Source organism: Nelusetta ayraudi, unplaced genomic scaffold (genome assembly GCF_046127955.1).
Source record: "Nelusetta ayraudi isolate G7.1 ecotype Tasmania unplaced genomic scaffold, CSIRO-AGI_Nayr_v1 ptg000084l, whole genome shotgun sequence".
Taxonomy (NCBI): domain Eukaryota; kingdom Metazoa; phylum Chordata; class Actinopteri; order Tetraodontiformes; family Monacanthidae; genus Nelusetta; species Nelusetta ayraudi.
Window position 1 is genome coordinate 1,785,001 of NW_027466134.1, and position 16,740 is coordinate 1,801,740.

At 45.6% G+C, this 16,740-nt stretch overlaps 2 protein-coding genes across 6 annotated transcripts in view; one reads left to right on the forward strand and one right to left on the reverse strand.

The window, feature by feature from the left end:
• The window catches only part of LOC142900668 (glypican-5-like), a 446,285-nt gene that overhangs the window by 225,722 nt on the left and 203,823 nt on the right, over positions 1 to 16,740 (reverse strand). The gene's annotated exons all lie outside the window — the stretch shown is intronic.
• Positions 1 to 16,740, forward strand: part of dlg1a (discs large MAGUK scaffold protein 1a) — a 96,977-nt gene that overhangs the window by 60,441 nt on the left and 19,796 nt on the right. For all 5 annotated transcript variants that reach the window (XM_076045182.1, XM_076045184.1, XM_076045185.1 and 2 more), the window contains 8 exons: positions 1,342 to 1,392; positions 2,499 to 2,623; positions 3,312 to 3,481; positions 3,813 to 3,949; positions 4,074 to 4,218; positions 4,956 to 5,088; positions 7,219 to 7,375; positions 7,774 to 7,876. In XM_076045182.1, coding sequence (XP_075901297.1) covers positions 1,342 to 1,392; positions 2,499 to 2,623; positions 3,312 to 3,481; positions 3,813 to 3,949; positions 4,074 to 4,218; positions 4,956 to 5,088; positions 7,219 to 7,375; positions 7,774 to 7,876 — 1,021 coding nt within the window. The remainder of the gene's footprint in view (positions 1 to 1,341; positions 1,393 to 2,498; positions 2,624 to 3,311; positions 3,482 to 3,812; positions 3,950 to 4,073; positions 4,219 to 4,955; positions 5,089 to 7,218; positions 7,376 to 7,773; positions 7,877 to 16,740) is intronic.

Sequence of the window (16,740 nt, forward strand, 5' to 3'; positions counted from 1 at the left end):
ACTCCCCGCTGAACTGCCCGGAATGAAACGCACACTCGGGAGGGCAAAAAAAAAGAAAAGCTTCCTCTCGAGCAGATTCCGCTTAACAATTCACTCATTTGGTCGCCAACTGTTCCCCACTTTGCCTCGAAATGAATCTTATGTAAATGTGCAAAGGCGGTCGGTCTGTTCCAACCTGAAGAGCGCGGGCAAGACAAATGTGCTTTTATTAACGCACAGGAATGAATTCACAATGCTGCTGGGTGACGACACTTTGTCGTCTTCTGATTTGATTGTCTTCTGATAACGTGCTCATGCCAAAGTGGAAAACGGGCCAAGGATTGAAATGATTTCCCGGCGCCTCTTTCCAGGATTCGTCTTATCGTTTCGCGTTCCCTTGCGGCTTCATTTGACCTTTGACCTGGGACCCGTCCAGCCTCAGGATGTGTTGCTAACATTGCGACAGCAGACGGGCCGTCGCAAGAACTGCGTGCCCTCCGTTTGAAACGGCAGAAAATTCAAAATCTGAACTAATCTGGCTGCACAGAGACACAGATTACAGCCAAGGGGATTACACGGGCCTTTGGGATGCCAGTCGCCCAATGTGTGTCTGTTTGTGTCTCTGCGTTTGTGTCTCTGCGTGCGTGCTACCGTGCGAGCGAGCGTGCAGTGCCCTCCCGACAGAAACAGCTGCACAAGACACTCATCTCCCAGCATGAACGCAAAAACGTATAATAGTCTACGACTCGGATCAGGTTTAATTCTTTGTGCTGCTCATTCAGTCGGGAAATGCAGACATTAATATGTTTTTCGCCGCCGGGCTGTCCCGTCCGAGCCATGCGATTGGCTCGTGGGTAATTCACCGGGGATGTTCTTAAATGTGACATCAGAGACGCATCGTCATTAAGTAGGTTTAATCTGGAGGATTTAGGCGTCATTCATAAACGATCAGATGTCTAATTTCTCTATTTTGCCGGATCTGACAAGGAAATAAAGTGATCAGATAATCTGCTCACACTTTGTATTAGAGTTAAAGGTTAATTCCTTAATGCTATTAGACAGCAGTGAATTTTAGTTGTTGTTTTTTTTTAATGGCTAGCTGCATATGTTTATGTTTTTAACACTAAAAAAGTAATGTATTGTACTGCCTTTTAATTTACTGGACTTTTTAGAATAAAAATATTTATGGGCAAACTGATTTCCTGATTCAATAAATCAAGTCGTTGTATTTACAAGTCGAAGTGGCCAAGCTCTTGTAGTTTGTAATGTTCTGACAGCATTTAAAGACGTCTTTCGGTGTTGACTGTTAATGTGGCAATGAACTAGGCTCCCTTTCTTCCCCCTCCTCCTCCTCACTGACAGGTCAACGGAACAGAGGCAGACTATGAGTATGAAGAAATTACGCTGGAGCGGGTAAGAACTTGTCACACGAAACACAAAGCAACACACACGTTATTTTTTTATAGTCTGAATGTGCTCTTATTTTGGAGGTTTTGAACACTTGTATATCTTTAAGTCAGTTTAACTCACTAAGTTTAAATTCTACACATCAACCAATTGTGACATTACTTGTATATTATCCTCAAAAAGATGGTAAAAACCTCAAATATTGTCAATCATGATTTTATAAGCTGCAACAATGAAAAACAGTTGTTCCTGTGACTATCAAGTCTTATTCAATTCTTTCTAACTGTATCTTCTAGATAAAAATAATTTTTTTCCAGAATATTTTCATTATTTCTTATTTTACTCATCACAGTTCTATTGCACAAAATAAGTCCCACACAGGTTACTTGAGTGGTTGAGGGTTTCAAAGACTTTGGTTGAACCTCAAGTACAGCCTCACCAATACAGACTGGACTTTGATTTAGAATATAGTTATGAATGTTATTTCCATATATTTTAACCCTTGCGTCCTGACATTGCCGTGACACCGCTGACCCCGTCCCCGCAGCCTCTCCGTCCCCTCGACCATCCTTCCTGACTTTATTTCCCCCTGACTTTCTGGCTGCGCTCTCTCTCCCATTGTATTCCTCCCCTCATGGCCCCGGGCTCCATCTCTCCCCATCCTCTCCATCCCTCTCCATCCCTCTCCAACTCTTTTCCACGCTATTCTCCCGTGACCTGGTTCTGTCTGCTTGATGGGATCTGCTTTAAAGACACTATGGACAGGCACATGATCACAGGCACAGACATGACTACAGCCCTCAACACAGTGGCTTGATGCTATCACATTTTTAAGTATAGATAAGTAAGAATAAAAATAAATCATTCCCCAAGAAATAAGGTTAGTATGTTGTAAAAGACCCGTTAGAGGCCTTTTTCAGAGAGCGAACGGGAGACCAGCTGCATTTTTACTATTACATGATGTCAGTCTGCATTTTCACAATGACAAAACAAAACTAAAAGACATTTTAACATCAGTGAACTACAAACATGAACCAATTTTCTTCATGCAGTAATCGTGTCAAAATGGGCTTGAACTGCTTTCTGTGTTTGTCTCGCCTTTGTGTGTGCAGGGCAACTCAGGTCTCGGATTCAGCATCGCGGGAGGGACCGACAACCCCCACATTGGAGACGACCCCTCCATCTTCATCACCAAGATTATTCCTGGTGGGGCTGCAGCCCAGAATGGGCGACTCAGGTAAAAACAGGCAGAAATCACAAGGTAGACATGATCCCTGTTGACATACGTGAACTGTATGTCATTATATATATTTTTTTTAAATACTATATATATTATATATAAAATGTCTGCACTAGTTGACCCCAAAGCAAAGCTGACAAAACACATCGACAAAAACGAGAACCAATTGGAGAGAAAGGAAACAGACAGATCAGAACAAATTTAGAATGCTCTTTGAAAAAAAAAAAAAAAAAAAAATTCCGAACTGTAAGTAAGAGTGGTGAATTCTGGATTTAAACTGGGTTCACATTATCTAAGTGAATGGATGTATTACTGTTGTCCTCAAATACTTTGTAAATGCTCTATATTTTCCAAGGAGGACTTACAGTAGTCGACACATTTAACGTTTTACTCAGATTTTTTCTGAATTCATGCAGCTCTTGTACTCTGGATGTGTTGCAAGGAACATCATGTTGCGTCATCTTGCAGAAATATAATATATAATATAGAAATAAGACTAATTCTAGATTCAATGCAGTACAGAAATCAGAAATGCATGAGGCGTCCAAAAAGTTTGTTCCGTCACTGTAGTTCCACTCTTAGATTTTCAAAACCATTTGAACCATTTGACTTGCTAAGCCGAGGTCTCTCTGCTCGTGTGATGTGTTTCCAATGTAATTAAAATGATTTCTGCCTCCCTCTGCAGGGTGAATGACTGCATAGTTCGGGTGAATGACACCGATGTGAGGGAGGTGACCCACAGTGGGGCTGTGGAGGCACTGAAGGAGGCCGGTGGTCTCGTCAGACTCTGTATACGCCGCCGGAGGAGCCTCTCAGAGAGAGTCATGGACATAAAGCTGGTCAAAGGACCCAAAGGTGGGAAAACCGTCCTCAAACATGTCAACGGGAGGGTACGGCCCAACATTGTCATGGGAGCCGGATAATCAGTGTGCATGCAAGACTGAAATAAATCTAGAATAGAATTAAATTGAATAGATGTATTTTATTGATCCCAAATTGGGAAGCTATGCTGTTGCAGTACTAAAAAAAATAACAAAAAAACCCCCAAAACTATACAGTAATTACATGAAACAGCCAAGTGAATCTGTACACAACTAAAAAAAACAAGAGCAGATGTGCAAAAGGCCTATAAATGTTGTGTTTTAAATCCTTTAGGATTTATGGGCTGTTGGTGTGACTCTTTCAGGCTTAGGATTCAGTATAGCAGGGGGAGTTGGAAACCAACATGTGCCGGGTGACAACAGCATCTACGTAACAAAGATCATCGAGGGAGGGGCCGCGCACAAGGACGGACGGCTGCAGATCGGGGACAAGCTCGTCGCTGTGAGAAACTCTCGCATCGTCTTATTCACGTCAATATTCAAGGATTCATTTGTCACAAGGCAGTGAAATATTGGGGTGGCAGAACCGCGACGTGACGCTTGATTGTGTGTGCGTGCGTGTGCAGGTGAACGCCTCCTGCTTGGAGGAAGTGACTCACGAGGAGGCGGTGGCGGCCCTCAAGTCCACGCCGGACGTGGTTTACCTCCGCGTGGCCAAACACACGTCCCTCTTCATCAACGACAACTTCCCCCCGCCTGACGTCACAAACTGTGAGTGCACCCTCACCCTCACCCGCACCCGCACCCTCACCTGCACCTGCGCTGCTGTGCTGCGCTCCTATCGTGAAACGGTTGCGGTCACGCTACAGCTGAGTGCCGGACGCAGCTTGCGGTAACGTTGCGCTCTGGTGGTTGTCGCACGCCGCCGCTGAAGCATCAAAGGGCCAGATGGCGTCCAAGTGTGTTAAAGGGCAGGAAGAAAGCTGTGGATGGAGATTTTTGCATATTAAGAAGCCCGCTGTTATATTGTATTACGTTATGCAGAGTTCCGGTGCAAAGCCGACTGACAAGAGAAGACATTGTGGCTGTGCCAATCATACGTTGTGTTTATTGTCTTTCTGCATGACAATATTAATAATTTACATGAGTGTTTATCGACCTTTTTTGAGCCACGGCACATTTTTTACACTGAAGAAAATCCCATGGCACACCACCAACCAAACATTTTTAGCCTAATAATGACAATAGGGTTTAGATGCACACACAGCTGATATACTGGGAAGAATTGAAGGAGGAGAAATTGGCTAATTTTTTCACGGCATAGCTGACATCATTTCACTGCACGCTAGTGAGCTGCAGCACAGTGGTCGAAAAAACACTGATCTCTTTCCACACAGTCATAATCTGCTATTTCCAAACCGTGTGGTCTCATTAGCTGAGCCAAAGACTGACCTGATGAATCATGCAAATGTAAACTGACCATTAAACCGCCGTGTGCTGTGTTGCAGCGTACTCCCCGCATCAAGACAACCACATTAGCCCATACATGAGTGGCAGCCAGTCTGTAAGCCCCGCCCCTCTGACCACGCCCAGATACTCTCCACTCCCCAGGAGCATGACGGGAGAGGACGACATGCCCAGGTTGGATGTCACACTCACACCTGCCTGAAACTGTACATGAGTAGAAACTATTAAGAGGTTATGAAACGCTCACATTTTTATGTATGTATTTACTTCCTTACTTACATACATACTTATTTAAATATCTTTCAAATATGTGTTTTTCTTTAAAAAAAAAAACAAAACAAAAACAAAAACAAAAGAATTAACAACAGCAAAAAGTCCATTTCCATTAGCTCAAAATTCTGTTTTGTTATGTCCTATAAAAAGAAAGATAATGTAATCTGTTTACACAATCGCATATCTGGACTTTTGATGGGCCGGGCGGCTCTGAGCCACCAGATTGGCCGACAAAGTCCTAGAGAGCCTGAAATATGGAGTGACCTCCGTCCCCACCTGTTCCCTCTGCTGCCGCTGCACGTGTCAGGGTGCGTTTGGCAGTGAAAGGCAGATGGCGGTGTAAATTTTTGACTGCCGTGTAAACTCAAATATCAACACACACACACACACGCAGCTACGCCGTCAGATACTCCACTGTCTTTAATCCATCATAATGGACGGATTACAGCCTATCACGACCCTCGTCACTGAGCTTACGTCACAGGGTTTACCAGAATATGACCGGTTTCGTCATTGCCCTTCCAGCCAATCAGACTCCTTTGATTATAACAAATCTGATAAGCCTCAGACTGACTGTGTAACAGTCATCCTGACGTCCGCACGTCTTTATCCTGTGATCTTATTTTCCCTCATTCCCTCTTTTGCCATTTTAAAACTTTGAATTGTCCGACATCGAGGGTTTACGGGTTTTTAATAAATGTCAAGAGAATGACCACTCCAAGTGAAGGGAACGACCATTTAATGGTTTCTGCTTAAGAACTCAAGGATGGATGTGTTTAACATTCCCAGCTAGACAAATACTCCACTGCTTTACTGTACCTTCCAAAAGTTTGGGAGGGACAGCAACGCATTGGCGGCAAAGTGTTCACAGGTGGTGAAATCAACACTTGGCTGTTGTTATAGTCACTAACTCAGAGGTCACACAGTCATGATTTTCAGTACTGCATGCTTGATCAAAATCTCTTAAAAGTGAAGCGAGCGAGATGTGATAGATGACCTTCTGAGTAATTCAAAGGCTGACTCGACAATCAGTCATCATTGCAAATGACTTACATTGGTGCAGTGAGTTTTGCATTATCCCAGCCATCTGATAACTGACCATTAGTTTCTTTACCACAAAAGCACTGTTATTTCCTGTACGGATCGAAACAGAAATGCAAAAATGTCTTTGGGACAATTAAAAGATGCGCTCCGGGCACAGGGAGCATTATTCAGAGAGGCACTTGTCAATCAAAGTCATTCATTTCTAATTATGGGCTCACTGGAATGATTTTACCGTTTACAGATTCACAATGAACGTTTTGAAGGCGTTCTCAACTGGGAGCTTGGTTGTTGGGTATAAATTGCAGCCGATTAACACCCAAACCCAGTGCAATAGTGACATCTGCTGGTCATGTGCGGGCATCAGCATCATTTCCAAGTCTCCCTCTGAGGGGAATCTTGCCCAGAATGCACGTCCTACTAATGAATGACCCTGCAGTTCTACACATTTAGTGGGTTTCATTTGTCATCCTAAAATTCCTGAAGAGCAGCTTGTAAGTGAATAATGATTGAAGAAGTATTTTGATCCCCAGGATGGATCACATTCTGCCTTTGAAGGGATGTGGGAGAACACGGTGGTGTCAACGGGCAGGAATGACACCTGGCTGGTTTCAGTCAGGTTTTTGTGCCCTTTGTGACATCGCGAGGGGCCTATTTCCACCACTTCTGAAATGTTCATTCTATCAATTCATGTGAAAAATATTCAGTCTCCTCCTCTGTCCAAACATAACGCGCCATTTTCACTGGTCAGTGAACTGGTCATGTGAAAAAGTGTTTCCATGACACTTTTGCAATATACTGCTATCTGGATACGTCTGAAAAAAACACCTCATAATACCTCATCAGGTGACATTTGAGAGGTTTTTCCAAGTTTAGGTGTTTAGATGAGCAGCTTTTTATTTCAATATTTGGATCTTGCGCAATTCTAGGGGTCGTGGAAACGCAGCTCCTGGTTGGACTCATGTGCGTAACCTGTGTTTTTACCTGCAGGGACCCCAGGCGGGTGGTGCTCCAGAGGGGGTCCACAGGTCTGGGCTTCAACATAGTCGGAGGCGAGGACGGAGAAGGAATCTTCATCTCCTTCATTCTTGCCGGAGGTCCGGCTGATCTCTGCGGCGAACTGCGCAAGGGAGACCGCATCCTGTCGGTACGGACGACCCCTCCGCGTGGCATCTAGCCGCCGCTGCAAACTGAGGCTGGGAATGATCATTACTCTGCAGTTCTTAGCAATCCATTCTCTCATGTTGTCGCATTCATGACGTTCATAGAGCCCGTTTCCCGTCAGTAAACACTGACGGGCGTGCAGAGCGGCGCTCTCTCAAGCAAAATGTAAATCTGTTGATGTGCCTCAGGCGTGTGAGGCAGCGGTGATCAATTCAGACTAACTGTGACAAGTGCTGACGTCAAAAGAAGACGTAAAAGAACAGCACAGGCACGTGTGCACGTGGCCGCTCACCTGTGAGTTATAGACACTCCCAGATGGAGACGTTTGTTAATATTGATCCAAGTCATGTGGTCTTACTGTGTGTGTCTGTGTGTCTGTAGGTGAACGGCGTGGATCTGTCCAGCGCGACCCACGAGCAGGCGGCGGCTGCGCTGAAGAACGCAGGGCAAACCGTGACCATCGTGGCGCAGTACAGACCCGAAGGTGAGTTTCTCCACGTGCACACACACACACACACACACACACACACACACACACACAGGCATCACTTGCCATCCATCGCGGGATACCCTGGAGCATCCTTTTTCCACCGCCGTCAGCAGCTCTGTTGTTACGCTGCGATGGGAAATATGTAAAAAAGTGGACCGTAGGGGGCAGCAAAACAGCGCTACCTCCGCTTCTCTGCTTTTCGGCTGTCAAGTGATATGTTGTTGTTTGTCGGGGTGCAATTTGGATGCAAGTGCTAGTACGTTGTTGTCACACAGGGGTTCAGTCCCCCCCCCCCATGCAGCAGGGTGTGTGCTTCACACCATTCAATGGAAACACCTGCAAATCGCAATGGTACTTTGTCGAAATTTTCGAAAAAAACTGTCATGAAAACGCATCTATAGTTAGTAAGGGGAAAATTAGTTTTATCCAATTTGTGACTCAAGCAAACGCACATGAGAAGGCTGTCCGACAGGGACCATCCTACTCATTGTGTCTACTGGGAGTGAGTGAGGAGGCTGTAACCACGGCAACCAGGTTATAACTCAGGCACGCTGGTCCCCTGATTCACCGCTGAAATGTTTATGGGAAGAGGCCTTTTGTGTGTGTTTGTGTGTGTGTGTGTTTGTGTGTGTGTTTCTGGCATTAACCGCCTATTTCTCGATGAGCGAGGACGGCCTGGAAGGTGTTGTTGTGGGAGAGAGCGGTGCGATTCGCAGGGCGGCAGCAGAATCTTCGGGGAAGATGAAGGGCAGAAAGTACCAAGATGTGGCAGGCGCATAATGAAGTCCCTCTGCAGCCACGGCATGCAAATGAGCGGGGAGCTTATTAAGGCGGCAGCGGCAAAGCCGTGTGCCATACATCACACCATAGGCCAAGTGATATATCGGGCGGCAGCTCTAATTTCCAATGGCGAAAGTGTGTGCAAATATATGTCAACGATGGAACTCGTTCCCTCTGTTTGGGGAAGCTGAGTTGGAATTGCAGAGACGGAAGGTCGCCCTGTCCACCCCGACCTGGCTTATTAAAACAGTGAGAAAGTGAATTGTAAAAAGACACTTTTGCGATGTAGCTGTAGTTTCCCAATATGCACTAAAACACAATAGAAATACTCTAAATGTGTATGACTGCAGGCTTTGCTGCTCAGTGTCATTTGAAACCAGTTTGCGGTAATCTTCATTTTTATTATACATACGTATTCTATACATGTATATATTGCTTTCATTTTTTTTTTTTTTTTTTTTTAATAATCTATATTCTTAGTGATGTTAATAACACATGGAAAGTGAAAGTGGAATTAAAACCTCACATTTGACACTTGAATATGTTGTAATCAAAGCATGATGTAAGAGAAGTCAGTGAGTTTGACAGTTTCAGCACCCTGGACAGTGCCCTGGACTCAGGGAGATTAACATACAGTGTAAGCACTACTGCCATTGTGTTAACGTGGATGTGAATATATTGTGCAACATAAATTATGTTTAGTGCCACTTTTTGTTCTCCGCAGCGATTAGTTTTTTTTTTTTTTTATGTTTCGATTCACTTCAATTCTACGCATTTAATTTCATTTTGAAGGAAATTATTGAATTGGCAGTTTGTGTAATTCTGATGGCCCAGTTTGAATTTCAGCAAGGCGTCTTCACCACATCAATATGCACAGCTCACAAGCAACTTGGCATCTGCCTCCGCTTGAAACTTAATACTAATAAAATCAGCACACATCACATGACGAACAGACATGTTAGATGAGGTACCGAGTGATGCTATTCCTGTGTGATTGCGGCATACGGATGCATTTTTCCGTTCTCTCTAAGCGGCGGTTTTATACTACAGTAGCACTTAAGGCAAAAGTGGCATCTGGAGATGCATTAAAAATGTTTAGTGGCTCATTAACCATACTGCATTGGCACAGGGGACAGTATGCTGTGCATATGTTTTAAGACGGGAAGAAACTTTTAGTTTTAGTTGATTGCATGCTGTGCTGCAGGCAGCTGTGTGAATGGTTTTTGTTTTATTTGTCTTGCTGTGATCACACAAAGCCCTGCCACAACCATTACACCTGAACACCAGCAGAGGTATAGAACATACGCACATGCAACTGGAGTTTCAAAGCAGAATGCCACTGCGTTAGTTCTGAAAGATGTTGGTTTCACCTGCTAGCTTGTGTGTGGGGGTTTTGCTTGAAGAGAGCGGCAATGATAAGCTTGAATGCTTCAAATGTGCAGGCACCTCTGAAGCTCGACCACCTCTTGCCATTTTCCCTGCTGGGGAGAAGAATACAAGTCTCACTGCGTAGGGGGACCCTCTACATGGCAGTCAGCAATTACTGCAGTGTTTGGTGGGCAGGGCTGATACAGTGTGAAATGGGCGGAACGGTGTCGTTTGCCTGCATCATTAAATTTGTAGAAAATCGTTCTTAAAACAACAATAATAATCGTTTATCGTAATAATTTCTTTGCCAACACATCGTTCAAAAAAATCGATCACAACGTCTCCTGGTCCCTGACCACTCGTGCACTGTGTGTCTGTGTGTCTGTGTCGTGACTCCTATCAGCGACCCACCACCGCTGATGGACCTGGGGCCGTCTGTCCGTGCCGGGCGCGTCCTTGCGTGTTCCTCCGGGCGCCGCTCTCGTCCCGCTCCCGCGGCGAGAGCATGCGGTGACCAGCGGTGGTCCTTTACTTTCGCGCCTCCACTTCCTGCCAGCGAAGGAGGAACTCGTTCCGACCTCCGCCAGCAGTGCGAGAGTGTCTCTCACGCAGCGCCGATGAGTGTGCGCGCAGAGGTCTCCAACTGTTATTTGTATTAAAGCTGAAGCCGAGCACAGCCAAACACAACATGGTGTGCGTGTGTGTGTGTGTGTGTGTGTGTGTGTGTGTGTGTGTGTGTGTGTGTGTGTGTGTGTGTGTGTGTATTGGGTGGGCATGGTTGCTATCTTGGGCAGCGACACGGTTGGTTTGAGCTGATGCAGCAGATATAGATCAGCGCTAATTCGCAGCAGAGCAACAGATGAAGCGTGTTTTGCCCGGGCAGAGTCTTCACGCCGCGTTGCTTCTGCTGACGTTCCTCGTCGCGTCGCCGGCTATTTTAAGAACCTTTTTAAAAAAAAAAAAAAAAAAAAATCGGACCTGTAGCTTTCAAATCTGTTCATCCTCGAAAACACGTTCATGTTTGCTGGCGAAGCTGGTGAGCGTGGCTTCACCATCTGCACGGTTGTTTTGTTTTTGGGCATAATTGACACAATGCTTTTTTTTTTTTTTTTTTTTTTTTGCATCACCATATTCGTTCGTTATTTAAAACAGCAACATATTTGTTTGTTTTCACATGCCAGTTCTACTGCATTTAGTTTTGGTCCAAAGTGATAAATTGTAAACGAAAAAGGAGGATGTTTCCAGCCTCTTTCAGAGGAAAAGGCAGAGTGGACTACGATTCATTACATCACAAAATGTAAAGTGAAGTTTAATGTAGATAAAGAACAAACTCGATGCATTGTTAGTTAAAGTTTACAGTTCTAACAACTAGAATGCTGCCCATCACTTTACTGAAAGAGTAAAGCTCATAATAGGTTATGTTTGGAACATATTGAGATTTGTTCATTCAAATTTTAGTCATAATAATAGGAATGACTCCTACTTTTCTGTCTAGAATGAGATGCTTTGTCACTCTGACTCCTTGACTCAACAATTCTTGACACTCAATGAAAGACATTCATATTTTCAGTTGTTGTCTGGATTGCTAATACAGTCTGTTCATTTGTCACACATGCACTGGGTGACCAAATTATCCAGACAGTATTAAAAAGGCCTTATTATGCTCAATTTAATTTAATTTAATAATTTTGGACAATAACAATAAGAAATGTTTGTTTGGCCAAATGGGACTCCTAGTTTGAGCTGTGCGGTTTTTACAAGCCCAGTCTTTCTCTCACTCAGCTTGAAGAGACTGTTTTGGCTCTGCTCCCCCCCTCCCTACCTGCTCTGTCCTTTGGAACAGCTCGCTCCCTTGTGATTGGCCAGCCGCTCGCTCGCTGCATGCATAAACCACAAGGTTTGTGCAGAGTTGCCACCAAAAATAAAATTCAACCCCTCAGTTCTTCTTTCCTCCGACACGGGAAGCCTCACTTAGACTGAGTTCCTCCTGTTCCTGTTGGAACGCTGGGCCACTGCAGTGGTGGAAAAGACGACGTTCTTGGACTCCGCCTGCATTTGTGATATAATATATTGTTTCAGAGCAGTCACCAACATTTACCAATGTGCCTCACGTGCACTTTTCCGTCCAGCTCCGAACTGGATGTTTCAGCAAGCAGTGGCGACACATCCGGATTAAAAGAGCACAAGAATTACAACAATTCAGTTTTGTTGTTTTTTTTTAACACAGTGCACAGTGTGTGGTCAGGGACTGTCAACAGAAGAAATGTTTTGATTGTTTTTTTAAGGATATGTTGGCAAAGAAATGATTACGATAAATGATATTATCGTTGTTTTGTGACCGATTTTCTACGAATTTAATGATCTAGCATCAGGCACGGGCAAACTACGGCCTGGGGGCCATATGCGGCCCGTTAAGCTTTTTCATCCGGCCCGCTGAACTTGAAGAAATGGTAATAATAGTAAGTAAGCCATAAAATAGCTGTATTTCAGTGTTTTAAGAGTCATTTCAATAAAGAGCTAAATACCTCAAAGACACTTATTTTGCCGTAAGGCTTCTGTTCATTTACACGAGAGATTGAAGCACATATTTTCTACATATCCCATGATGTATTTTTGCTGCTCCGGCCCCTCTGTCACAGTTTAGAAGCCATTGTGGCCCCAGCAGTCAAAAAGTTTGCCCAGCCCTGTACCAGACACACACACAACCACACACTGAAGCCTCCTGAAGCTTCCCGATGCAGGTTGTGTTGGCCATTCGGGTTACACACAACTGTCACAGGCAACCGCATTGTATTCACACACACTCACACACTCACACACAGCGGCGGTGTCGCCGAAGGAGACGCCGAGGGGATTATCTCCTCTTCCCCCGACCTGCTTACTGCACTCTCTCACTGCGTGTGTGTGCGTTTGCTTCCCGTGCAAGTTGTTAAGCAGAAGATTAACACAAAGTCCCTCTGTGGGTTTGAAGAGAGACGCAAGGTGGTGGAGGGGGGGAGAAAAAAAGTTATCGAGAGATGTGTCGTACGTTGCCGTGTTTCTAACAAACACAGAGTGGGCTGCCGTCCCACCTGTCAGCACCTCCTCCACCCCCTCCTTCCACCTCCACCACCTCCTCTCCTCTGATGCCACTGTAACAGTGGCTCCTCGCCCACTGAGAGTGATGTGGGGATTTGAGCTGTCACTTTTAACAAGGAGATTTACAGCGTGTTGCCGCGTCCCTGTCATGTTGAGGCTCCTCGCTGCGCCGTCAGAGACGAAACCCATCCGTCACTCCTGGCATTTTATTTAAACTCACTGTACGACGAGCGACTCACAGTTCCCCCCCCGCGCCCCCCACCTCCCATCTATTGCTTTCTTCTACTGTGCAATCTAATCACGCGATCAATAATAATATGGATTACTGTACCTGATCCCGTCAAATGAGCCGTTTTCAGCGGTGCTATTTTTAGAAGCAGAGCCTGGAATCGATCCTTGTGCAGTTTATCAGAGGGGGTGAGGGGGCTTTCAAAGTGTGAGTCTCAAGCTTTTGATCCGGTTTGTACTTTGTGTTTCGTCTTACGGCGGCATTAACGCGGCGTTGTTTCAAGCGTGCGCAGTATTGTTGTCAATTTCTAATTAGACCAGCGCGGAGGCTGCAGTAGCAGGAGGGACGTATCATTTTTTTTTCATTTTTAGAATTAAAAACAGCACAGAGAGGCGGTGAAGGCCTCCGCTGCACCTCCAGGAAGCCTCACGTTTTTGCTCTCTGGCGCAACTGGCAGTCAACAAGTTTCACTGCAGCACAAACACCAATTTAACAAAATTGTCATATACATACATGTACAACTAGTATTGGTGTCGTAGTATCAGCACGATTTTTTTTTACGAGTAGAGTACTCAACCCCGGTATCGATACCGATACCCGATACTGGTATCGTTATCCGTGCAACCCTCCTCACATATTCTCCTCTCTGCCAGCTGATGTCATGACTGGCTCCCTGTAACCACCGGTTTGATTAATTAGTGATTTAATTTTCACAGCAAACGCTGCTTTGATTTTGAGCGATGATCAGGACTCAAGAGGAAAACCCGCGACCAATTTGTACGACGTGTAAAAATCCTTCCGGCCTGACCATGATGCAATTAGCACACAATCTTGCACCCTAAAACATTGACGGGGGCCGCAAAATTTAAATATTTCAAAACTGAGTCCGCTCCTCGTCGCGTTGCAGGTTTTTTCTTTTAATTTTAACGTCATCGCCGTCCTGTTGGCGACTGATCAGCGAGGAGTTCAGCCGCTTCAAAACCAAATACACCACCAGTCAAAAGTTTGGACGCACCTGTTTGAGGTTATTCACACGTTTTTCATGTTCATTCATAGTTTTGACACCTTGAGTGACAATCTACAATGTAAATAGTCATGAAAATTAAAGAAAAACCATTAAATCAGAAACAAAATATACTCGGCTAATATAATATAAATATAATATAATGCAAGATACAAAATATTGCATGAAATCCCCAAAACGATTGCTTTTCATCAGCGCTTCAATGTGCGTCGCCATGGCAGTGAGCCATTCACTCTGTTCCAACTTGTTGTTTTTTTTTTTTTTTCAGTTTTCCAGTACTTTAGTTTGTCTTGTATTTTTAGCATCCGTGTCGTTGCGCCTTGGAGCCTCAAGCTGCCAGCAAAATCTCATTATGTGCACGCATAATGATAAACAAAGAGCTCAGCTTATCTTAACTCATTACGCCGGAGCGAGGTTCGCAAGGAATCCGGGTGATTCGGAATTAGAGGAGGTGATTCCAATTGGGAGGGTGAAGGGGTGTGATGCTGCATTGCACATGAGCCCCAAAGATAAGAGGCGCTGCTCTCCAGCGGTTCTCTCGTCGGTGCGCTGTGCAAAACGCACGCGGCTCTGCCAGCTGCTGCATGGAGGAACAATGCTCCCTGAGGGAGAGGAGAGGAGAGGAGAGGAAAGGAGAGGAAAGGAGAGGAGAGGAGAGGAGAGGAGAAGAGACGAGAGGAGGGAATATGAGCCCCATACACATTCGTCTCTATTGGCTCCCCCCCCCCCCCTCCTGGTTTCCTCCCCGCCTCCGCCGGCAGTCTCCTTTTTCACTCGTTTCATTCCACGTCTCCTCTTCCTCTCTCCATTGTGTCTTCTTTTCTCCCTCCATCCATCCCGTCACCCGATAGTGCCGCGTCGAGGCGGCACGTGTTGACGGAGGCGGTTCAGACGCTGACGAGGTGAAACTTCACATGGCGTCACTGTCGGTTCGCCTGACGTGCACTATGGTGGAGAAAGGGGGGAAGTGAAGGGGCACAGAAGCACTTTTTTTTTTTTACATCTATTAAATTAAGTTCCAATAGCGTGTTGGAAAGAAAAAAGACAAAGAAGAAGACACTCACATTTCAGAGGTTTGTGGAACGATGTGCACCGAAATGAACGGAAGCTGCGGCCGGAATAAGAGACAGATGGAGGCTGTGACGGACATAAATGATGCAGAGCAGGAAAAGTCTCTCGCTGCGTTTCCATTACAGCTTTTAACAAAATAAAAGCAATATTTCTAAAGTTTCGACAGAGTACAATTGCGATTTGCAGGTGTTTTTCCGTTGAATGGTGTGAAGCCATAAGCAGTAATTCTCGCCTTTCAGCCATATTTGAGAGGTTTTTCCAAAGTTTAGGTGTTTCCATGACCAGTGTTCTTGCAATATTTAGGTTTTGTGCAATTCTAGGGGTCATGGAAACGCAGTGACTGAAAGCAGCAAAAAACACCATCTTTCCTTCTGCTCTCACACTCTTTTTTTTCTATGAATAAAATATATGAAGGAAAACCAATTAGGGAGATATGGATGGCCCAAGCCCGTTTTTGTGTGTGTGCTGTGTGTGTGTGTGTGTGTGTGTGTGTGTGTGTGTGTGTGTGTGTGTGTGTGTGTGTGTGTGTGTGTGTGTGTGTGTGTGTGCGCACGCGCGTGCGTGGGTCCAGGCTAGACCCTCGCTCTCTCCCCTCGGGCCAAACTGGGGCAGGGGACCCTGGCGTGGACTCGGCTTCCTGCATGAGTGACCTGAAGAGGAGGAAAGAAAAAAAAAAACCCAACATGTGCGTGCGCGTCTGTTGCAGAGCGTTTCTGTGCGCGCGCGTCTCCGCCTTCCAGTGAGCTGCTGTCAAAAAGTGGGAGGAGCCGAGCGCCGTAGCAGCGAACGGGAGACGAGGGCGAGAGAGAGAGAGGAGAGAGAGAGGGAGGAGAGAGGGAGGAGTGCGGCGGAGCGAGAGTGAGCATCTGTTGTTTCCGTGGCGGCTGAGCAGCGCCGGGCTTCATTTGAGACGCGCGCACACACACACACACACGCACACACACTCACACACACTTACACACATTGTGTCGCGTGCTGCTGCATAGCCACACACACTTTTCTCTCTCTCTCTCCCCCCCCCCTCCTCTCTCTCTCTCTCTCTCTCTCTCGCTCTCTCTCTCTCACTCTCTCGCACATGTGAGATCTTTTTTTCCATCCTTCTGGTCATCACACACTCGTCCTCTGTCTTTCTCTCTGTCAAACTCCCATTCACTAGCGACACACACACACACACACACACACACACACACACACACACACTCACACTCCTATCTCACGAGAGAACCGTTGTCGCGGTAGCTGATCGTGCGGACGGACGCTGAGCATGTGAGTACAGCCGGCAGGGTTGGTGGGGAGATGGTCTGTGTG